The 25,567-nt window shown below is 41.2% G+C and overlaps 1 protein-coding gene across 1 annotated transcript in view; it reads right to left on the reverse strand.

The window, feature by feature from the left end:
- pgap3 (post-GPI attachment to proteins phospholipase 3) overlaps nt 1-25,010 on the reverse strand; it is a 37,183-nt gene extending 12,173 nt beyond the window's left edge. Inside the window, exons 1-6 of the mRNA XM_083903495.1 lie at nt 24,578-25,010; nt 15,882-15,979; nt 11,910-12,062; nt 11,659-11,721; nt 9,785-9,846; nt 4,508-4,644 (exon numbers count right to left, since the gene is read on the reverse strand). Coding sequence (XP_083759621.1) covers nt 4,508-4,644; nt 9,785-9,846; nt 11,659-11,721; nt 11,910-12,062; nt 15,882-15,979; nt 24,578-24,794 — 730 coding nt within the window. The 5' untranslated portion in view covers nt 24,795-25,010. The remainder of the gene's footprint in view (nt 1-4,507; nt 4,645-9,784; nt 9,847-11,658; nt 11,722-11,909; nt 12,063-15,881; nt 15,980-24,577) is intronic.
- Nucleotides 25,011-25,567: the final 557 nt, after the last annotated feature.

Raw genomic sequence — 25,567 nt, forward strand, 5'->3', positions numbered from 1 at the left:
AGGGCGCTCTGCTCTTCAGAGTCTGTCACGTTTCACTCAGATCACCTGCACTTTATCGTGACTGTACTCCATCCTCGTCATAAAAATAATTATTCTTATGTGGGGATAAAACACGTAGAGAAATTATCCAGGCTGCTTTGGAAGAGACCGATTGGAGACGCAGGAGCGCAGAGCGTGGAACGGCGCAGGAGAGGGAGAAGAGAACAGCGCAAGGGCGGTGCGCAGAAATAAAAGGGCCGTTTGTCTGCACCAGATGAGGCAGATGAGGGGCACTACCACTTTTATGTTTATGTTGCTTTATTTTACTTTTAAATGTAACCATTGCATGGCTTGTTTTAAGATTCACTGGCCGATTACTTAATTAATATTTAACTTAAGTGAAAAAAATGTCTTTTTGCAAGACTCTAAAGTTGGTGTTTAAGTATTGTTAATAAATGTCTTACAATAACACATAATAGTCATAATTAAACATTTCCAGTGAACTTTTAATTAAATTTTTTACAAAGTCCAGTCATATATATTGTCATTGTAATTTTCTCAAAATCTCATCTCGTCTCGTTCTCGTGAACCAAATATCGTGTCTCGTCTCGTCTCGTGAGCTAAGTGTATCGTCACACCCCTAGTAAACCCTCATGTCAGTCACTTGTCAGTCGCATGGTGTGTGTGGAGGTGGGACTCCTGGCGTAGCTAACCACAGCAGAGTGCAGCCAACCCATTTTATTTATTGCTTTTGCTTGTTTGTTAATTTAATGTGTTCTAGTGTTAAATATTCTTTAAAAATAAAAGTTTATTTCTCTTTGAAAAGGTGTACCTGCATTATTATACCATAATCATTGTATTAGATGAAAATTATCTCAGAACAACAATATTATCGATTATCGCAATAATTTCTGAGACAATTTATCGTCCAGCAAAATGTGTTATCGTGACAGGCCTAGCGGTCTTAACCACTTCTGCGCCTGTAGTCAATTGCGGCCACAATCTTCGTAGTTCACCCGCAAAATGCAATCCAGTAACAGGCGCAGTCTTTCTGCTCGCGCAAGCAATTTAGCGCTCTCTATTTGGAATCTTAGTAAATCAGGCCCATAGTGTTTATTGTATAATTATACAAAATGGCATGTAAAAACGTGACTGGATAATTTCTCTATGTGCAGTTTTATCCACACATCCATATATGACACATACAGTTAGGCCCATAAATATTTGGACATCGACACAGTTCTCTTTATTTTGGCTCTATACACCACTACAATGGATTTGAAATGAAACGAACAAGATGTGCTTTAACTGCACACTTTCAGCTTCAATTTGAGGGCATTTACATCCAAATCAAGTGAAAGGTGTAGGAACTACAACCCTTTTTATATGTGCCTCCCACTTTTTAGGGGACCAAAAGTAATTGGACAATTGACTGAAAAGCTATTTCATGGACAATTGTGGGCTATTTCCTAATTATTTCATCTTCAATGACACAGGTAAAAGTTCTGGAGTTGATTCCAGGAGTGACATTAGCATTTTGAATACGTTGCTGTTAACTTTCTATATGAGATCCAACGAGCTGTCACTGTCAGTGAAGCAAGCCATCATTAGGCTGAAAAATAAAAACAAACCCATCAGAGAAATAGTAAAAACATTAGGTGTGGCCAAATCAACTGTTTGGAACATTCTTAAAAAGAAAGAACGCACCAGTGAGCTCAGCAACACCAACGGACCTGGAAGACCACAGAAAACCACTGTGATGGACGACAGAAGAATTCTTTCCCAGGTGAAGAAAACGCCCTTCACAACAGTTGGCCAGACCAAAAACACTCTCCAGGAGGTAGGTGTATGTGTTTCAAAGTCAACAATCAAAAGAAGACTTCACAAGAGTGAATACAGAGGGTTCACCACAAGATGTAAACCATTAGTGTGCCTCAAAAACAGGATTACAAACAACATCTAAAAAAGCCGTTACAATTCTGGAAGAACATCCTCTGGACAGATGAGACCAAGATCAACTTAGCACAGTGATGGGAAGAGAAGAGTGTGGAGAAGTAAAGGAACTGCTCATGATCCACAACATACCACCTCATCAGTGAAGCATGGTGGTGGTAGTGTCATGGTGTGGGCATGTATGGCTGCCAATGGAACTAGTTCCCTTGTGTTTATTGATGATGTAACTGCTGACAAAAGCAGCAGGATGAATTCTGAAGTGTTTCCAGCAATATTATCTGCTCATATTTAGCCAAATGCTTCAGAACTCATTGGACAGAGCTTCACAGTGCAGATGGACAATGACCCAAAGCATACTGCAAAAGCAACCAAAGAGTTTTTTAAGGCAAATATGGAATGTTATCAGTCAATCACCTGACCTGAATCTGATTGAGCATGCATTTCACTTGTTGAAGACCAAACTGAAGGGAAAATGCCCCAAGAACAAGCAGGAACTGAAGACCGTCAGTAGAGGCCTGACAGAGCATCACCAGGGATGAAACCCAGTGTCTGGTGATGTCTATGCCTTCCAGACTTCAGGCTGGAATTGACTGCAAAGGATTTGTAACCAAGTATTAAACAATGAAAGTTTGATTTATGATTGTTTAGTTTGTCCAATTACTTTTGGTCCCCTAAAAAGTGGGAGGCACATATAGAAAGTGTTGTAATTCCTACACCGTTCACTTGATTTGGATGTAAATGCCCTCAAATTAAAGCTGAATGTGTGCAGTTAAAGCACATTTTGTTAGTTTCATTTCAAATCCATTGTAGTGGTGTATAGGGCCAAAATAAAGAGAACTGTGCCGGTGTTCAAATATTTATGGGCCTAACTGTACATAATGATCTTTTATGTCGAGGATCGAGTACAGTTGCGATGAAATACAGGGAATCAGAGTTGATCTTAGTACAACGTGTTGACAGATTCTCAAGAGCGCACTTTTCATTGTTTTCCCTCAGTGGTCTCAATCTTTGTGTAGAAGATGCTTTAGCTCTGTTAAGGGCTGTTCCACCGTGTACTCACATATTGTTGGAATCGTTTTATTGGTGTTCCAAACTGATCTTGGACAGCCTCTAAGCGGGTATAGACAGACACGTGCTGCCCGCAGTTTTTGCGTGCGTCATCACAACATCGTTTTGGTGGCTACCGGGGAAAACGGGAGGAAAAAAAAGGTTGTCTTTAGGGCGTCCTGTCTAAAAGTCGGGCGTCTAATTTTTTATTATTTTCAGTCCCCAGGACGCCCGGACGCCCTGCTGGCTAAAAGCCTGTTCTCCGGTGTCTCCAGATCCATCTCCATTTCCCTCTTTCACACCAGCAACTATGTCACTCAAATCGATCTCCATGACAGCAGTGCCCAGGCAACCACACACAAGCAACAAGCATGCACACACATCACTTAAATGGATAAGAACTTTACACACAGGCAAACACGGCATGGGTAACGCAAAAAAGTTACTATAGTTAAGTAAAGTAGTGTAGAGTAATGGTAAATTCAATTTCTCTGGCTCAGAGCTAAAACTGCCCATCACCCGATACCTGCCCAGTACAGAATACCAGGTCCTTTGTGTATAGTGTATTATGTCTACCCTGCACCTTCCTGCAGCAGCCTCAGGGAGCCAGCTCCCCGATACCTCCAGTAGACAAAGAGGTGTATATATAAGGGCATGTTATGTCCCTCTAACAGCACTTTAACATGACAAAAATAACTGAAAAATGTCTATTAAACAGACATTGGACATTATGAATAACTGAAATGTTGACATGTTGTCCCCTACACAGAAGTGTTATGTTGTTTCCAAGGGGCACATATTCTCTTCTTTAGAGGTTTGGCTGCACTCTCTCTCCCTGTCAGCATCCTCATCAGACGTCATGTTTATTAACTGCCGACACAGCCTGTTGCAGGAGGTCTCGCTGCTTTCTACCTTTACTGTAAATGTCCTCATTGCGGGGCAAATAAAGGACAATGTTATTAGCATTACATATCTGGAGCTATGGCGTTAAAATGGTCACGTCATTAACATAAAATTTTGTCCAGAAGATGACAGGTCTGTAATTAAAATGAACACTCTTCACAATTTCTCAAACCCGGTCCATTTAGCTTTGGAACATGTTCAGCGCTGTCCTCCTGTGGAAAACCAGCAAGACTATCAAGGTTGACTGAAAGGGAATAAATCGATTTTGTCACTTGCGATGTGGCATCGCTCTGTCCCTACTTGTGTTTGTCGTAATGGAAATGAACGCAATGATTGGTCGAAGTCATCTTTTCCCAGGAGGCTAAATTTGCTAAAGTTAGACCCATAGACTGTAGCCTGTGGGCTGATGCACGGATGCACGTAAACAGGTGAAATGAACGGCGATATTCACGTTTCGCGTCGTTTGAAGTGATACATCGTAGCAGCGTAGTTTCATGTCAAAATACGTAAAAGTTGGCAGGTCTGATCTTGACCTCCGAGTTTCCAAGTTTAAAGTCCAACCGAGGAGATTCTGACAAGTTCTGGCTACAAATGGAACACAACATGAAAAAAAACAGTGCAGTACCAATGCTGACGTTAGCAGCCATGTTGTAGCCATAGTCAAAGCTGACGAAGGTCAAGTAGGACACATGCGAGGTAAAGGCCAAGATGAGCAGGACTCCCACCATGCTGGACACACCAGGTCGCCTCAGACCCAGAGTTCTGGAACAAAGAGACCAAACAGACTGTGAATATATACCAGCATACAAGTACACGTTTAGAGACATCATTAAGAGTGACCACCTTTATACTGATACTGATGCCAACCCAATATCAGTCCTTTTTTTTTTTTTTTTTGAACCCCGTTTTAATATAACATCAGTGTTGGATGCATTCACCACTTTCCCATTATCATTTATTTAAAAATATTCTGATCCCATTTTCATTCACATTTATTTTATAATAAACGCATCCATCCGTTTGGCTTTTTCCTTTTTTCATCTTACAGTACACAGTCCACACAGATGACAGGATGACAGCAGTGTAGTAAACTTTCAGGCCTCACTCATGCTCTGGTGTGTGAAAATCAGGGCAGACAATGGCTGATGTATGCATAATTTTTTGGCACATATATTTTAAATATGTCCTCCATCTGAGTAACTGTTTAAACATAACAAAATAATACAGCAATACAGCTGAACATCAAGGTTAGGGTTCGTAATCAATTACATCGACTACAAAAATTCGTCGACGATAAAATTTAAGCGTTGATGTGTCGTGTTATTGTTGTTGTAAATCACACACCGGCCACTTCATGCTCAGCTGTAACTGCAGTGCAAACAAACACACACTCACGCAATCCAGAACTAACTACAGGAAGTGCTGGGGGCAGTATTGCTCGCTGTTTACATCCCGCATGGAAGCAGATAAGAATGCACGATTTACGGCGGAAACAGACAAAGAGGCTCTAAAAATTTAAAAAAGTTTGGGAACATTCACTGAAAATAAACCAGCGAAACACGTTAAATGCAATCTCTGTGAAGCGCAACTCTCATTCCATGGTAACACTATACCATAAACGCCTATAACACCTTAAACGCCGACACCCCAGGGGTGCTGTATCATCACGTACCGCAGAGAAGTGAGTTCACAAATAGCGTTGATACCTCGCAGATATTTTAATTAGAGTTGTTCCGATTCCGATACCAGTATCGGAAAGGGCTCCGATACTGCCGAAAATTCCGGCATCGGTATCGACGAGACCTGGAGTCCAGGCACCGATCCGATACCACGTAACTTATTAGAAATAGGAATCCTTTTACTGGTTAGCTCCGTTAGCTCTGACACAGTTCTTCTTCATCGCTCTTAAAAAAACAAACAAAAATAATCGTTAGTTGCAGCCCTAGTTTACTACTGTTGCTAGACAGCGGACATTTATCCTGCAGCACATGTTGACTTCCTGCTTATTCAATTAATATCTTGGTTGTACGCCCCCTGCCGTTGAGGCGAATACTGGAATGAACAACCCGTTGAGCATAAACACCTCCGTGCATGCTTGTAGGTTGTGCGCTGTGTGCAGAGCCCCGTGCCTTCAATTTGACATGAAACCACCCAGATTCAACGGCGTGTTAGTTTCAGTGGCCAAGGGGAATTCTGCACACATTTTGGAAGATGAAATAACGTCTTTACTGAGAAAACGAGCTATCAGAGCTGTCACGGCCAAGGAGTCGCAACAGGATTTTTACTCCCAGTAATTCCTCATTCCCAAGAAGGCAAGCAAGGCCCTTCGGCCCATCCTAGATCTCCATGTATTACACAAACACCTATGGAAATACACATTCAGGAGGATGTTGACACACAAAGTGCTCTTTCGCTCGATCCGTCGGAGAGATTGGTTTGTAACGATTGATCTCTCGGACACGTATTTTCACATTGCCATTCACCCTGCACACAGGAAGTTTCTCAGGTTTGCTTTTCAGAGCAAAACCTACGAGTATCAAACTGTCCCATTCGGGCTGTCGTTACGGAACAAAGGCATCAGAATATTTTCGTACATAGACGATTATCTGATATGCTCTGGCTCGTGCAAGCAGGCAGTTATGGATTCCGCTGGGGTGATAAATCATCTCAGGGATCTGGGGTTCAGTATAAACTGGACGAAAAGCCAGAGAGAGCCAGTAAAATGTACAGAATATCTAGGTCTGAACATAAACTTCCTGTTATATCGTGTCACGTTATCAGACGTGAGAGTATCTGACACAATAAGTGTCAGAGCGGTGTCGTTCCTAGCAGACGTAGGCATAGTCAGACTCAGGCGACAAAATGTTACAAACTAATTATTTTCTTTCAAGTAGAATAAAAAATGGTGTGGTGTGGGTCTGTCAGGGCCGGGGGGGGGGGGGGGGGGGGGGGGGTGGGGGTTCTCTCCTCTCTCCACATTTTCCTTGGCATGGTTTTTCATGTGTTTGAGGAGGAGCAGAGTGTGCCTGCCAGGCTGGGCTCTGCACTGTGACAGCAGCAGCGGCACTCAAAGTTGCGACACTTACACAGAAACAAACAGAAAGTTTGCCTCCGCAGCAGCACGGACAGGACAGGAACTGAAATATCAATATTATTACGCTGGTATTGATCAATATCAATACCAACATTAGATTGATATATCGATATTTTTGGATTGATCCGCCCACCACTACTATTTCTCCAAGGCCGTCATGTTCTAGTGAAAGCAGACAACTCCACTGTGGTACCCTATGTCAACCGTCAGGGAGGCACCCGCTTTCTACAGTTACACAAACTGGCTCTGGAGATGTTACTGTGGAGCAGCACCAGGCTCCTATCGCTCAGGGAAACACACGTGCCAGAAGTTCTGAACAGAGGGGCAGACTTGATGTCTCGTGGAAACCCTCTGTACGGAGAACGGGCTCTACACCCGAAGGTGGTGGACCAGATTTGGAAGAGATATGGCCAGGCTGCTGTAGCTCTCTTCGCCTCGCAGGAAAACGCCCACTGTCCGTTGTTCTTCTCCCTGTCAGACATCACTGCACCTCCGGGTGTGGATGCTCTGGCTCACCCATGGCCAAAGGTGCTGCTTTACGCATTCCCTCCTCTCAGTCTGATTTCCCCCACCCTAGCCAGGGCCTGGCCTGGACTGCCTCCACAGGTCATAGACACCCTTCAGAGTGCAAGGGCTTCCTCCACCCGTGCTTTTTATGGCTGTAAGTGGCGGGTTTTTGAGGAATGGTGTTAGTCTAGACTCACAGTTCCTTTCAGTGTTCGGTTGTGGACCTGTTGTGTTTACTACAAGAACTGGTGGATAGAGGAAAAGCCTTTTCCACAGTTAAAGTGTACCTAGCTGCCATCGCAGCATGTCACATGGGTTTTGGTGATAAACCGGTGGGACAGTACCCCCTGGATTGTCGCTTCATGAAAGGTGCACGTAGAAAGCTCCCTGTTTCTAGGCACCTGGTTCCACCGTGGGACCTTCTGGTGGTGCTAGATGCCCTTTCTCATCATCTCTTTGAGCCTTTGGAGGCAGCGGGGATGAAGTTTATATCTCTGAAAATGGTTCTGCTTTTGGCTTAGTCTACGGCAAAGCGTGTGAGCGACCTTCAGGCTATTTCTACCCGCCCCTCCTGTCTAGAGTTCGGTCCGGGTCTCTCCAAGGTTTGTTTACGGCCCAACCCAGCTTTGTGACAAGGTGGTGGAGTCATCATACAGGTGTCCCACAGTAGAGTTGCTGGCATTTAACCCACCTCCATTCTCTTCAAAAGAGGAGCAGAGGCTTAAAACTTTGTGTCCAGTGAGGGCTCTGCAGACCTACGTGAGTAGGACGGCAGGTTTCAGAAGGGCGGACCAGCTGTTTGTATCCTGGTCCACTACCCATAAGGGCAAGAGGCTGTCTCACTGGATTGTGGAGGCCATTTCTGTGGTGTACAGTTGCAAAGGTTTGCTGCCGCCCCAGGGTTTGAGGGCTCATTCTACCAGGAGTGTGGCCACTTCCTGGGCTCTATTCAGAGGGGTGTCTGTTCAGGACATTTGTGCTGCAGCGAGCTGGGCGACGCCTCACACTTTTGTCAAGTTTTATAGGCTAGATGTCTCTGGTCCTTCTCTGGCACAAGCGTTGCTAGATGCCGGTACCCCTGGGTAGGAGTGACATTGTCACTCAACTTTTTGTGGTGGGTAGGCTTCGGGAGACATATGCAATCTGGGAGTAGGTCATATCTCCCATAGTGTGATGGAAGATATCATCTCCCAAAAATTCTTTAAAAGCATTTTTGTCCGATATAAGAGGTGAAGTATGACCATTAGAAGTACATCTTTGTGTGATGTGACTCTGCAATGTAAGATATTGAAAATTATTTCACATCACCAAATCACCAAAATTAAAAGGGCACATTTTCACAAAAACATGGGGGAACCCTTGGTGTGTGTACTGATTTTGGAGTCTCTGTACTGTATAACAGTGGAGTTATTGATTAACATAGGAAGATATCACTGATTAATACAAATAAAAAAATCAGCAAAATTCTAAAAAGGCACATTTTCACAAAACAGCTGTTGTAATATGATCATGAGGAGACCCTTGGTGTGTGTCGTGATGTTGGAGTCTCCATAGTAGTTATTGATTTTTGTTTGCAGCGTCTTGCTCTTGTGTTGCAATTTGCAGACGGTCCCTGCGCACTTGCCGGCTGTGCATAGAGATCAATAATGTGGGCACATCAAGCCAGGAGGACGGCTTTTTTGTAAAAAAAAAGAAAATTGGGGTTTTGATACTTGTAGCTTGTAGTCTATGCTATTACAGTGGGAGAGAGGCAGCACTTGTGTTTGAAAAAAGTTTTACTTCTGATTTATTGATTCCAGAAGTTCGAACCTTTCCAACTTTACTGAACTTACCGTGCAAGCCGGAGTGCAAGCCCGAACCCGTGTAAAATGATAAAAATTAAGCCTGAACACAACTGAACCCGGCAAAGATCTTCAGCTCTACTCTACTTTAAAATACTTAGCTTGGTGAAGCAGTTACCATTTGGAGCTTCTGTTAATAGGTATAAATTAATATAAATTGAATAAGATTTACACAATTCCCAGTGGGGTTTTATTTTGTTTCACCCATGTGTAAAACAAAAAACTAAACGAGTTGTAGAAAGAAGAAAACAACACAATGGATCTCAGTGTCATAGTCACCACTATTTTATATATTTTTACTTCAGTCGCTTGTTGTAACTCAGTGAATTACAACAAGCAAGTAAAGCAGTGAGTGATTCATTTTAAATGATTAACATAGACCGGCGTGATATAGCATCAGTTTTAAATGTGATTCAGGTTCAGGAGGCAGGTCAAATGAAACACCTGCGTGAGAGCTTACCTGACACAACAAAGGTAGATTGAGTAGAGAATGACAGCTGTGGCACAAAAATAGTCCATTTTCTGAAAAAGAAAAACATTGACTGACATCAACATCGCAGATCTCGAGAGAGGACGTGTACTCTTAATAATGGCATTAGGGTGGTACTAGTTAGGATGTCGACTTACATAAATGAGTTAAGCTCATTAAAAGACAGGGTCCCCACTTTTATTGATTTGCAGCTAGCTGTGCATCTTGGGACATTTCCTTGGGATTTTGGTCAAAGTCAGTCTTTGTAATTTCTTTGGTGAGACAGAGATCTTGGAATTTGCATTTCCCAGACAACACATACTTTTCCCTCTCTTGCTTAATGTTATTCGCTCATATTTTTGCATGGAATCTTTATTGTGGCTTCTTAATAATAAACGCATAATAGGTACAGGTGAACAACTTCAAACAATATTAAAATTAACATTCTGTCGTGAATGATTACGTAATGATTAAGCTCTCTCTCTCTCTCCCTGTGTGTTATATGAACAAACAGAATGGACAAGCAGGGCTTCTTGGTCTCGTGCATGACAATTGAGCTTGCAAGTATGGCGTGTTGCTGCTTGTATTGAATTAAACTTTTTGAAACTTTTGTGATTGTGGAGCTTTTGGAGTGTGAGGAGCTTCTAGAAATCTGCAGTTTATCTGCGTGAGCGCGCTAGCTCGCCGGTTTGCTAACAGCTGAAACAGCAGAAACCCAGAGACCAGAGCCTCGGTGTCAGACACGGTAAACAACGAGCCGCTGGTGTATTTCAGGCCACTTGGAGCCAAAATCTGTGGCTAACAGCTGGTGTTGCTAAAAAAACTAGTGACAATTCACAGGCATTACGGCACCGACTAAACTTTTATTTTATAGTATCGAGTAACGTAGATGGTTAAGGTGTATCGAAGTAAAATAACACATTTTATTTAGTAAATTTAGTGTTGTCAGAAAGTTGCCAGAAATATAAATAAATAATATAAGTACAGATATGTGAAAACTCTACAAAATATGTGACATTCACTAATGTGTGGTCACATTATCTCCCTCATTATTCTGGTATTTGGCAAATAGAAATAATTTTTAGCCTAAATTGACCTAAAACAAAAGGTTATGTGTATTTTTATACAGTGTATGTACACTTGTGGTTACCACTGTAAAGTGCATAAGTGCATATTTAAGAAAGCTGAACCTAAAAGACATCGTCATTGAAAGGTGATGTGAATGTACGATGTATTTGATGCTATTGTTGTGTGTTGACAATAAGGACAATATGATAGAACAGGTATTTCTAGATTTGTGTCAAATGGACATTGGTTATTCAGTTTAGTAATGCAAATCAATGTTAAGTCATCAGGAGGAAATAGGTTGAAATAAAGTCTTCGTTTTGGGACCTGTAACAAGTACAGTAACAAAGTATTTGTACTTTGTTACTTTGCAACACTGGTGGTAAGATAGTTCCCCCTTATCTCAAACAAAACTAGTGAAATTCAGTGATTTTAGCTCGTGTGGACACAGGAACTGCTGGTCAATTGCATATAATTTCAAACATTGAAGTCAGAAAATAACAAATGTTTTACTTGGTGATGAAGGCACAAGTGGATCAAAAACTCCTGTGTGCTGTGATGTGATGATCACTGATATTCTCAATGGACTTTGGTGCAGTAAGAGCAGTATAAAAATGTCTTTAGCAAGTGTGGATTTTATTAGCTGAGGTTTTTGTAAAGTGGCTGACATTTGTTTTCCTTTCTGTCTTGGAAACAGCAGCATGTTTGGCGACATCAGTGTTGATAATGTGGCAATACCTCATACAAGCACACTTCAATAAACAGGAACTTTCTGTTCATTGCAGCCGAACACCCATTACCTCAGTGAGATAGGTGTCCCTGGTGTGAAACACTGTGGACCAGAACCAGGCATTGAGAGAAACCTAAAGAGGGAGAGGGAGAGAGAGAGAGAGAGAGAGAGAGAGAGAGAGAGAGAGAGAGAGAGAGAGAGAGAGAGAGAGAGAGAGAGAGAGAGAGAGAGAGAGAGAGAGAGAGGCTCTGGTTACGGTTACTCTGGTAAGTCACTAAAGTAAATGCATTGTTGGTGTTTTTCTGTGCGAGTTGGACTCACCAGAGAGAAGGCGTTGATGGTGTGATACATGGGGCTCTGGCGTGGTACTGAGCTACGATAGCGCAGCAGCATGAGGAGACAAGCCAGGCCATTGAGCAGAGAGGCCAGAGCAGATGCAGGCTCCTCAAAACACAGGAAGCGTGCGAACGGCCACTATGAGAAATAAAACATCAGCCAATATTTTACATTTCGCGAAAGAACTGGAAGACTTGGAAACCTACTCAAAAGTAAAATAACAATTTACTATTGAAAAAAATCAAAATAAGTCTCTAATCAACAAAGAATGATGACACTTATTGGAGCTGTTTTTAATGCATTCTAAATCATCAACACATTTTAAATGCATGCATTTTTTGCTGTTTGAAAGTGTTTGTAATTTTCATGATTTTCCTTTAAAAAAATTTGGTTGTTTGAATAAGACATTTCAGTTAAATATATCATATAGGAGACAAACACAGTGATATTTGAGAAGTGAAATAAAGTTTATATGATTTACAGAACGTGTGCAAAATTAGGCATGTGCATAAATTTAGGCATCCTTGTCATTTTATTGATTTCAATACCTTTAGCACTAATTATTGGAACTCAAAATTGGTTTGGTAACCTCAGTGACCCTTGACCTCCATACACAGGTGAATCCAATCATGAGAAAGGGTATTTAAGGAGGCCAATTGTTTCTCCTCTTTGAATCTTCTCTGAAGAGTGGCAACATGGGAGCCTCAAAACAACTCTCAAATGACCTGAAAACAATGATTGTTCAAAATCATGGTTTAGTGGAAGGATACAGAAAGCTATCTCAGAGATTTAAGCCCTCAGTTTCAACTGTGAGGAACATTGTGAGGAATTGGAAGACTACAGGCACAGTTCTAGTTAAGGCCCAAAGTGGCAGACCAAGAAAAATCTCAGATAAGCAGAGGCGAAGGATGGTGAGAACAGTGACAGTCAACCCACAGACCAGCTCCAAAGACCTACAACATCATCTTGCTGCAGATGGTGTCACTGTGCATCGTTCCAACTATTCAGCGCACTTTACACAAGGAGATGCTGTATGGAAGAGTAATGCAGAAAAAGCCTCTTCTCTGGCTGCCACAAACGGAGTCACTTGAGGTATGTGTTGTGATTCAACTTAGTAATTGGTGGGAAAATATTAATACAAATGATTAATTATTTTTAATAATTAATTTTATTATTAATTTCATAAAAACGGGGCACCACTCCTCTTAGCATGAGGAGAATGACAGAGAAACTGTCACTTTACAACCTTCAAGTGTCTCTTGACTATCAGTTATAACTAATTAATAATAAGAATATTAATATTAATTAATAAATAACAAAGAAGGTGTGAGATCGTACACTGGCTTCTTTCAATTACCCTTTGTTACAAACAAACAAGCACAAAAGACAGAAACGGTACTTTAAAGTAAAGGTTCAACATTTAGTAAAGCATTAAAATTAATTAATAACAGCAACAAACATCAGTCCCTTAATCTAAAATAACTACTGGTAAAAACGTTTCAATATAAAAGAAAGAAAGTAAAATAAAATAAAAAGGGGGTATGGATCTGAGTGCAGGAATGTGTGTGTGTGTGGGTGTGTGTGTGTGTGTGTGTGTGTGTGTGTGTGTGTGAAAAGGGGGCGTGTCACTTTGGCAGCAGGTAACAGGAAGTAAACAAAACAAAGCCAAAGTAAAAGAGGAAGCAACAAACAAAGCCAAAAGGTAAAAGAAGGAGGGGTCTCTGACGTGACGGTTGTCACGACGACGCGCCTCCCACTTCCGGGTTACCAAAAGTTACGTCACGTGAAAATGGCGTCACTCGCTGTTACCGTGAGGCGACGCGAGATGGCGCTCGTGCTCTGATTTCTTTACTCCGCTCTTCCGTCTTTCGCCAGCGGAAGCGCTGAGTAAAAGAGGAGAGTTGAGGGAGGAAGTGAAGTCAGCAGTGACGTGGAAACATTTAAAGGTAATGGCGGCAAGAAGTGAAATAGACAAAGGAACGAGTCTGATCAGAAACTTCTGTAATCACACAGTTTATTCGGCTTGTCCGACTTAAACTGTAGTTCTTACAGATCACGGAAGTTTCCTCTCAATGAGTGATCGCGGGCTGTGTGGAGGACACAGGATCGCGATACACGAGGACAAATCACAGTACAAAGGGGAGACTCGTGAGGAGAAATAGAAACACAATTCGACCACACAGATTAGCGAGAGTTTATCTCGTGAGCCTGTCTTCTTACCGGTCAAATTAAGCTTCTATTATGATCGCTGCGCGCAGAGCGAGAGGCACAAATAAATAAATAATACCAACGATCAGCTGGACGGACGGCGCCGCGGTGGTTCCGCTAAACGGTCCGCTAGCTTAGCTCACAGGTATTATTCTACACAAGTTACAGCTGTGTGTGAGACACACACGGTGACAATGAAAGAAAATAAAAAGTACATCAACAATAAGAACACAATGAAACTCCGGGGTGCACTCCCGTGTTTAAAATAAGCTCTGAATAGCTAATTTGCCCAGACACAATCGCTTACTATGAGTTGCCTTACAACGAGTAAGGAAGGGGTCCGTGGATCGCGTTGCCCGATTCTGTTCCGTGCGTCGGCTGGTTCTGCCGGAGTGGAAGAGATGAGCTAGAGCTGTGTTCAATCCGTGGTTCAATCTGTTCTTCGGTCAGTATACCGGCATCAGAGAACGGGGCGGGCGTCTCGTTGAATAAAAATAAAAACAAAAAGGGAAAAACCAAAAATGGGGTAGGAATGGACGAAGAAAGAACCTTCACAGCTTGGCCAGCGAGAATGGAGTTCTTTGATGTTTTCCTCTTCTTAAACACATACATCCGCTCTCGCTAGGAAAATATGGTGAAGAGAGCGAACTCTGGGGTTCGTTCAGTTTTATTATCTATGCCTAGGGGGCGGGGCATCCTGTGGTGTCCACCAATGGGTGAACGGCTGCCTGCCGTGGATGTCCTCTGCCGCCCTGGCTAGTGGGGAGGGGGTCCCTCACAGACTGGACCCCTGGTGGGGTGGCCTGTTCCTTTGTTCTCAACCATGAGGCCTTTTATGACCCCAAACTTTTCACCAGGCTTTATGACTTCCAGTAGGCCTCAACAGATGACAATGGCTGGGCCCAACAGTATGCTAAAGCACATTTGGACAAGCCAGCTTCTTTTTGGAATAAGGTGCTGTGGACTGATGAAACTAAAATAGAGTTATTTGGCCAAAACAAGGGGCGTTATGCATGGCGCAAAAAGAACACAGCATTCCAAGAAAAACACTTGCTACCTATAGTAAAATTTGGTGGTGGTTCCATCATCATGCTGTGGGGCTGTGTGGCCAGTGCAGGGACTGGGAATCTTGTTAAAGTTGGGGTCGCATGGATTCCACTCAATATCAGCAGATTCTGGAGAACAATGTCCGGGGCTGGATCTTTCAACAAAACAACAACCCTTAACACTACTCAAAATCTACTAAGGCATTCATGCAGAGGAACAAATACAATGTTCTGGAATGACCATCTCAGTCCCCAGACCTGAATATTATTGAACATTTGTGGTGTGATTTAAAGCGGGCTGTCCATGCTTGGAAACCATCAAACCTGACTGAACTGGAGATGTTTTGTAAAGAAGAATGGTCTAAAATACCTTCCGCCAGAATCCAAACTCTAATTGGAAGCTATAAGAAGTGTTTAGAGGCTGTTATTTCTGCAAAAGGAGGATGCACAGAATGTTTCTTTTGTGGTGCCTAAACTTATGCACATGATGCCTAATTTTGTAGAAATCATTCTTGCACACTTTCTGTAAATCATATAAACTTTATTTCACTTCTGAAATATCACTGTGTTTGTCTCCTATATGATGTATTTAACTGAAATTTCTCATCCAAACAACCAATGATTAAAAAGGAAAATTTACAGGGATGCCCAAACTTTTGCATACCACTGTATGAACACACTACCCTTAGTGCTGAACACAAACCTTGCCGTGGAACTGTGGGACTCTGTAGCCCTCGGCCTGGTAAAGACCCACAGTGGTCCACATACACTGATAGCGACAGTCATCACGGCACGTCCACCCTGAAACACAGGGACAGAGAGGAGGTCAGGTCACATATTTCTCTCATGTATGAAACTCAGACAAAGTTCTGATACTGTTATGTGTCTGCGCAACAGCATTACATGTTACAAGATGCTTGGTTTGTCTGGCGAAATCAATTGAAGGAAAAAATGTATCAGGTGGTTTTGGAAAACAGGGAAAACTACACACTAAACTTCAAACAAATGAAGAAAAAAAAAAGAAAAAAATCCCTTCTTTACAGTGGCTAAATAATCATTTAAACAGCCAACATATATTGACTTTAACAGGGGGGAAAAATAAAGGGATAGTTGGGGGGGTATTGGGTAGTGACATGTTGCCGGAACCTTGAGTCTACAATATCTCAAAATATTTTTGCTGCTTTATGTGACAATTAGACAATCTTTCCCAACTGGAAAGTGAAGTTTGTTTTACCACAAGCTCAAACACCAAAATCTAGTGCCGACCCAAGCCTTTATGGGGACCTAAGCAGAATTTAGCCATTGATACAAATGTAAGAGTATAAATTGCATTGATTCTGAACAGTTCTGAACGGGTTTGAGCCGAGTCACTGTGTGCCCAAGCCGCCACACGCGCCTCGCTATGGAACCTGTTCATTCACTGCTCGCGGTGCTAGTTATTTTCAGCTGCGTCCCATGTATGTCGGGCTGTGGAGGCATCGCTTCATGTGCAATGATCGCATCAGAGCAATCTCCCGGTCTCCAGTTCCAAGTTTCGAGCGGATTGGTCAATGTACAGAAAAATTAGATGACACTTCCTGTTTAAAATGGACGACTTCCTATTGGGTCAAAGGCCAGTGTCCGTAAGTGTCCGTAAACGTGTTCAGGGAAGGTCACTTGAGTCACATATCGATTTTCGTGTAGATCGGGCGTTCGGGCATTCCACTTTCTGTATGGAGGTCAGCTTTTACACACGTGTTCAGCATGGGTCTCTGGTCTCACATATTAAGTTTCAGGTTGATACAGCAATCCCTGCTAGAGTAGCATTAAAAACTGTAAATTTAATTCTGTCTGCTGTCAACAGGGGCCGCTGGTTTGAAATTGAATATTTACATATAGACCTCTTCAGGGCTGGCCAGTTTGGATTGGACCACGATTCGCAAAGTTAAAACAGTTTGCTTTTTTGTTGCAAAAATCCGACTTAGCGTGGTTGCCATGGCAACACCGTTGAACAATTGGGCTCCATATTGTACACGCACCATCTACCCTGTGTTTTGAATGCTGTCAGTAATTTTGAGTGTGATCAGATGATCCGTGTAAAAGTTAATACCAAATTCTTGAATAAACCTTTTTAACGTTTTCTGTCACCACCAGGAGGCGCTGTTTTTAAAATTGACCGTTTTTTTCATAGTCCTCTTCAGCAACTACCCATTATCACTCACAGCAAGTTTGGTTCGGATCGGACCTTCCATTGTAAAGTTATAAGACTTCTGTTGTCTGTGGTGGAAAATGCAAACTTTCGCCAAATTTGTCTGTCCGTATTTTGTGCACCATGCGATATTTAAAAAAACTTTCCAATTTATTCCATTCCTGAACTGGTCCACAGCGACCTCACCAAGTTTGAAGGTGATCACTCAAAAACTGTAGGATTTGCAGATTCACCAAAAACGCCTCTGTTTTAGCGTTCAATCCAAAATGGTGGCCTTCCTGTAGGATTCACAGGACACTTGTCATCAACTTTTATTTACGACCCAAACTAATGAACGTGTGTACCAAGTTTCGTTCATGTACGTTAAACCCGACAGGAGATGACCTACTAGTACTTTTTTGTGTCACGCTTTAGCCCCGCCAACTTCCAATTTTTTACGCACATTCCTCCAACCACATTCAGACTGTTCAGATTGTTTTTTTATTTGCGTTTGTGATATGCGTTTGTGTGTTTTGTTTCATTTTTGTGATTTGCTTTTGTGATTTGCGTCTTTTGATTTGTGTTTTTTGATTTGCGTTTTTTGATATATGTTTGAGTTTTTGTTTTGCGCTTGTGTTTTGCACCTCAGGGCCACCGTAGATTACAACAGACACACACTGTGCAGTTGGACTGACAATAGGTCTTTGTGACACCTCAACCAACCTGAAAAACTGGCTTCGCGCTTTCAAGGCTGTTTCAGGTCAAACAGTAGCAGCACATAATTATTTCAAGTCAAGAAACTTGATTCAAATAAGTAAAATCATTTTTGTTGAGCTTCTCAGAAACTGCTGAATGTTCAAAATAAGACAAAACATCCAGTGACAGGCAGTAATCTGATCTATCGATGCCAGATATCAGAGAACAATGACCATACTGTTTTGATAAAAAAAAAAAAAAAATTGGTTTAATAATAACAAAATATTTGTTAAACAGCTTATAACTTATGGGTGTCATTTCAATTTTGAGTCTACACTGCAAGTGCAGTCAGTAAAACACGATGCTGAAGTTGGCTCAGCAATCGCCTCCGGTTTTCCTTAAAGGGACACTGTGTAGTATTTATGGGTTTATATAACCCAAAATCCACTTTTTTATACATATTATGTGCTCCTGCATTGTCTAGTCGCTGTATAATAGTTTTTGTTTAATTTTCGTAGTTTCAAAAAGTCATGTAAAATAACATGGTCGCGGGCCGCGGTTGCATTGCCACTGTTAGCAGCGAGACGCCATGTTTCTACCGGAGCCTGTTAGGACAAACGCGAGAGAACAAATCGTCGCTTTACTTGTAGCGTAAGTCCCGCCTCCACTCTCTCCGCTTCGTCTGCTACAGCCGCGGTAGCTCGCCCTCTCCCTCGCCTCACGAACCTCATCTGCTGACACGGAGAAAGACGACGAGGACGACATTTGACCGGCTGAGGATACCGTAGCGCTCAGGGAAGGGAGGGGGTGAGCAGAGGAGCAGTTCTTTGTTGTAAATTTCAGCCTCTCCTCTAGATGTCACTATAAACTACTTACTTCACCTTTAAGTTTCGATTCCACCTTAAAAAATTCATGTTTTGGCCATTGGGTGGCGAGCTATTCTGCATATCAAAGCCTGTCCACAGTGATGTTTTTTTTCCTCCAAAAAAACTTTATTGTAAATCACCAGCACATAGAGATGCATATAGATACAATAAATACAAGTATGCTGGTGCAAACTTAAACACAACACGAAAATGGAACAAGACATTTAAAATCAATACTAAACAAAAGACCTGAGAGGGGAAAAGGAATAAAGAAAAGAAGAAGTGTGAGATTAGGGCAGTCAGTTTATGATAACACTTTAGAAGAACAGCATTCAGTAATATTTAGTCATTTTAATTTTTAATAATTTAATCATTAGTAATTTTGATCTGAATCTTTTTTGTTCTGTGAGGGGGAGCTCATTACCGTTACATTTCTTTCATAAAAACTTAATTTTTTTGTTTGTTTGTGAATTTACACTTAACAGTAGAATCGATTGTGTACTTCAAAATTTTCTATGCAGTTATGCCGTCTTTGTGCATATTTTGTGTATTTAAATGACAGATCAAAGTAACTTTCATTTTTCCTGACGAGGTCAATATTGTTTAAGTTTATGCAACGTCTGGATGAGTCCACCAACAGTATCATGGTGGCACTCACTAATCCCTCTGTGAGTTGCTCCAGATACACATCCAGACTGAGAGTGCATTGGCTGAGATGTCGGTAAGTTCTATGACAATTTCATCCATACTAACTTCAACATTGAATATATGGGTTGTTTAATTACTTGTACCTCCTATATAGGCTAGGCTTTCCAAAGATGGCCAACATGTCCATATTTACTGTGGAACTGTGGTGAAAATCCATTTCAAAAATCAACATTTTCATTGTTTTATTGCAACAATTGCTGACTTTGCACTGCCCTCTAATGGCCAAATATGGTTTCCTGTTGAATGTCTCACCTGATTCATATACTACAGTCCCTCGCCTTCTCAGTGTTGCCCCATATGTCCATATTAACAGTGGAATTTTGGGGGAAATCCTGCTCACAAATCAAAATTTTTACCTTTTTATTGCAACAATTTCTGAATTTGCAATGCCTCCTAATGGCCAAATATGGTTTTCTGTTGAATGTGTCACCTGATTCACATACTGCAGTCTCTCACCTTTCCAAAGATGCCCCATATGTCTATATTTACTGTGGAATATGAGGGAAAATCCAGCTCAAAAATCAACATTTTAACCTTTTTATTGAGACAACTGCTGACTTTGCACTGGCCCCGAATGGCCAAATAATAAAATGTATTATTACAAATGTATTAATTACAATTGTTTATTAATGTGCAGCACAGGTGATAGTAAATATGAGGAAGCAAAATGAGAATTCTAACAAGGGAGAAAATGTGTGAATTGAAGAACAGAAATTGAATCCGCTTTTGAAATTACAGATAAAAGCCCCTTTTATTTTTTTCATTTATAACTCAATAGAAATGAATTATTTCCTTAACCTTAATTTTTTTAATTAATTAATGCATTAACATATGTATATCAATGCATTTCACTGCTTTCTCTTCCCCATCTATTGTCATTCCTGTCAGGGCTCGCAACTGATGGTCACAGCTGTGATGGTCACAGCTGTGTAAATAGTGATCAAAATCAAACTTTTTTTTTCACAGTGAGTGATACATTGTCACTTTTCAGCACTACTCAACTGTATTGTGAACAGCGGCATGTGCGTCTTTACGCACAGAGGAAGCTGTCCTCTGATTTTATTGACTGTGCCAACCAGTCTCGTTTTCTTGGCTTGTGATGTTTTTCCCAACTCAAGTGAAGTAAATAGGTTATCTTTTGTGATGTACTTTGCTGTGTAAGGCTCCACCAATACCAACACCACACTCTCTCCAAGCCTCTGACCTCCGCGTCTCGTCTCTTCCCAGGTGTGGCGCACGCCACGCACCATTCAGCACGCCAGAACTTTATGTCAAAGTTTCTGGATTGCTAGTGATATATGGGATGCAGCTGCATCTTGCCTTTGTTAGAAAGAGCTATTCATCCACATTAATATTGACACCAGGTTTAATTCAAGCGTGCGTCGTGAGGCCCCTCTGGCTGCACAACTCTCCATACTGTGCCATATTTCACTTTTTCATTCCTGCCTGCTACAGCTGATTTGGTTCAGATTGTGGTAAGGTCGCTGGCACAGCTGGCACGACAGGCAACCCAAGGTTTTTGAACCATAACCAGAAAATATCCTGTGCCATTATAATAATAATAATAACAATAATAATAATACTTTTGTATAGACTCAAGTAGGCTTTGGTTGATTCATACTGCTATGGTAATTGCAGGTAGACCAGAACTTTTTGTTTTATGTGTTTTGTTGTTTTAATTATCTAACATTGATAAAACAATAAATACACAGATTTAAAATTCAATCTAAGATATGATAGCAATAACATTAGCATGATAGGACTACATAAAGGAGAATAGCAATAATAAACAGCAATGTCAAATTAATCAACAGCCTGACAAAAGAACAGTGACATTTTTGCAAAGTCAGCAATTGTTGCAATCAAATAGTCAAAATGTTGATGTTTGAGCAGGATTTTTCACAGTAAATATGGACATATGGGGCATCACTTGAAAGGTGAGGGACTGTGGTAGAGCTGCAACTAACGATTATTTTCGTAATCGATTAATCTGTCGATTTTTTTCTCGATGAATCGTTTGGTCCATAAAATGTCAGAAAATGCTAAAAAGCGTTGATGAATGATGTTCTCGAAAGTCTTGTTTTGTCCACAAACCAATATGATTCACTGTTAATGATTTCTTTTTTATGTGGAGCAAAGAAACCAAGAAAATATTCACATTAAAGAACCTGAAACAATCAGAAATCTTGTTTTAATCATGAAAAAAGCTTCAAACCGATTAATCGATTATCATAATAGTTGGCGATTAATTTAGTAAATCGATTTATAATCGATAAATCTATTAATTGTTTCAGCTCTAGACTGTAGTACAGGGGTGTCAAACTCAAATACAGAGTGGGCCAAAATTTAAAACTGAACAAAGCCGCGGGCCAAGGTTGAACAAATTACCCTTTTAATAGGGACCCAAACAAGTTTTGCATTGAATGTTGAACAAGCAAGGCTTATATAACTTTATAGTGACATGCAAAATCGAGTTTCAAATAATAATAATAATAATAAAAAATATCAATGGCATATCAAATAAAATTTTAATAAAAATTGAATGCACCCCTAAATACAGGATAAGCGGTAGATAATGGATAGATAAAAATTGAATGCCTCTTTTCTATTTGCAGCCTTCTGAGGTAAATATCAAGATAAACTTTTTCCACAGGCTAATAATAAATTTGAAAATAAAATAACAATAATGAATGAATCAAACATTCAAGCCTTGAAGTAGCAAGAGAAAGTGCATGAATAAAACGTTAATTATTGCTCAGTTTGCTACACTGACTTGCTTTAACACTGAATATGGAACAAGCAACGCTTATATAACTTAATAGTGCAAAATCAACTTTCAAAAAACAAACGAAAAAACATCAATGGCATATTAAATAAAATTTAAATAAAAAATTGAATACCGGCGGGCCAGCTCTAATGTTAATTTGATATTGCCTCAAGGGCCAAATGAAATTACACGGCGGGCCAAATTTGGCCCGCGGGCCAGAGTTTGACACCCATGCTGTAGTATGTGAATCAGGCGAGACGTTCAACGGCAAACCATATTTGGCCATTAGGGGGCAGTGCAAAATCATCAAGCATTTGTTGCAATAAATAGTGAAAATGTTGATATATGTTAAATGGATTTTCTCCACAATTCCACAGTAAATATGGACATGTTGGGCATCTTTGGAAAGCTTAGCCCAGGGGTCAGCAACATTTACTATCAAAAGAGAGACTTTTATTGCTGTTTTTACCTGTTGTAACCAGTACCGCGGGAGGTAGGAGATGCTTGGGAAGCTCGCTCCCAGTAATCATCAGAGAGAACATTTCCACTCTGCATGAAGACGGATGGTTACGCACATCTTCAGAGCCTCTGAGATAGTGTGGTGTTGGTATTGCATGGTGGAGCCTTACACAGGAAAGGGCAGGGACATAACTTTTTTACTTCACTTGAGTTGGCAAAAACATCACAAGCCAAGGAAACAAGCCTGGTTGGTAGAGTGTAAAGACGCAAATGCCCCTGTTCATCACACAGATGCTGAAAAGTGACAACGCATCACTCACTGTCAACCAGGGCATCATGAGTGGGGAAAAGGCTAAACCAGACACGGTTATAATTCAAGCTGCTTTCCCTTCAGCAGTCATGCGCAGATGTCCAGTAACAGTGGTTTGTAATATGCTCGACCTGGCTGCAACAAATGCCTCAGTTCTTTATATAAAAAAACGCGTGATGACATGGAGAAACTTCATCGTGCGCCTCACAACTAACTGCGCTGTCCACATGAGCGCAAAATCTGAAACGTCATGATGCGTGAGCCCCAACAGGAGTGGCAAGCGATGGGGAAGAGGAAGTAGTAAAATTTGATATAAATAATTATTTTCTATTGAGTTATAAATGAAAAATAATAAAATAAAAGGGGCTTTTATCTGTAATTTCAATCTGTAATTTTATTTTTATGTTTTTCAAAGCTCCATGGAGCCACTGCAGAGGGGCTTAAGAGCCGCATGCGCCTCCAGAGCCACGGGTTGCCAACCCCCAGCATAGCCTATATAGGAGGTACAAGTTAATAAACAACCCATATATCCATTTTTTATTGAATTGATAAATTTGATTGATACTTGAACTTCATGAGATTACAATAAAACACAGCGTTCTCAGCAGTGGCTGAAATGTTTGTTTAGAACCCACCAGGGCTTCTTAAACAAGGTAAGGACGCAGATACACAGTACCGGTCTAGGTCCACTTTAATTAAGAAACAAAAAACAATTTGTGTTTATGAAAGAAATGGAACAGTATATACCAACAATCTCTTCCTCACAGAACAAAAAAGATATCAAAATTACTAATTAAATCCCAGTTACGTCAATAGGCAGCGTAGCGATCTGCTTTTTGACGTACATTTTAACTGTACGGGAAGCTGACTGCGCATCCGCAATACACATACGCTGTTGAGTCGCTTTTATTAGACTATGAAAATCACCAAATGCGGACAAATTGAAACCTGTAGTAAAGTTATCTGAAATAAAAAAATAATAATAATCAAACCTTACATGAACTCAACCTCAAGTTTTCCCTGACAGCATTGTGTAGGCACTGCCTACCCTGACTGCACGTCACTGATCTATATGCATCTGTATGTGCTGGCAGGTTTTTTGTGAAAACAAAAAAAACATCGCCGGGACAATCCAAGAGTGTGTGATCAGCGCTGATCTGCAGAATAGCTCGCCACCCAGTGGCCGAAATGTGCATTTTTTAAGGTGGAATCGAAACTTAAGGAGAACCGGAGGCGAATGTGGAGCCAACTTCAACGTTGTCAGAAAAACTCGATAACATATGTATGACTATGAAATGTCGGTGAACTTAAAATATTATTGGTCTAACTCTATAATGATGGGCCTCAAACAGACCAGTGAGGGCTGAGAAGCTCTGCACTGTTGATAACCTACACTGTGCTAACCAGCTAAGTTAGCGTCACTCACCTGTCAGCGCCATGTAATGCGGCTGGGCAGACTCGAAGCCTCGTAGCCGAGCTCCGGTACAGTTAGTCCGGACGCATAGCTTCACACAGTCACGGTAGACCGGCTCCTTGTCGCCCTGAGAGCCCTGTACTGTGGTCAGTGACAGCCAGATCAGGACGAAGGCGGCGGTCGGAGACGGGGCACTGACAGATGTGCGGCGGGGGGGAACTGAGGCCATGCTGCTGCTGCTGCTGCTGCTGCTGCTGCTGCTCCTGCTGCTCCTGCTGCTGGCCCGGCCGTCACGACTCACAAAGGCACGGCGGAACCACAGCTTCCACAGCCGACGTCACTCATCACCACAGAGCCATGTTTGTAACAACAGATCGGCCCTGTAGTGCTTTACACTTCCAGCAATGGTGACTGTGTACTTTGAGGACATTCACTGCTCCCCTGCCCCCCGGGCTTCGTCAAGTTCCAGTCTCACAACACACCGTTTCTGGTTTCTATTTACAAAATAAGAGAAAAATGGTCTCGTCGTCGGCGAATCTGTTTGTCTACGTATTATATTGTGCTTTTATTTTGAAGGCAGAATGTTTCGTTCTACATCCTGTTTTTGGTGGCAACGTCACTGGGTCACTTTATTAATTGGTTTAAAAACATAATTCAAATCTATAATACTACTACTACTTAAAACATATATTATATTAATATAACATAATAATAATAATGAACGTCACATATGCTATTTCTGCTCTATTACTATAAAATAGAAGAAATTAAAAGTAACATTTACCAGCTACATATTAATCCTTCAATCCAGTTCCATTAACCATTAATCCTTTATGTCTCGGCTTTTAATTAAAGCAGTTTTTTTCTATTCTTCTATTTCTTTTTAAATTAATTTTTTTGAATGGTCTTATGTCTCTTCTGCAATGTGCCATGATGCCTTTTATATTTTATCATTATATAGTAAGTTAATTAAATTGCTTTGTAGTTGAAATACAAATGCAC

This window comes from Microchirus variegatus, assembly GCF_963457635.1.
Source record: "Microchirus variegatus genome assembly, chromosome: 17".
Lineage (NCBI taxonomy): Eukaryota > Metazoa > Chordata > Actinopteri > Pleuronectiformes > Soleidae > Microchirus > Microchirus variegatus.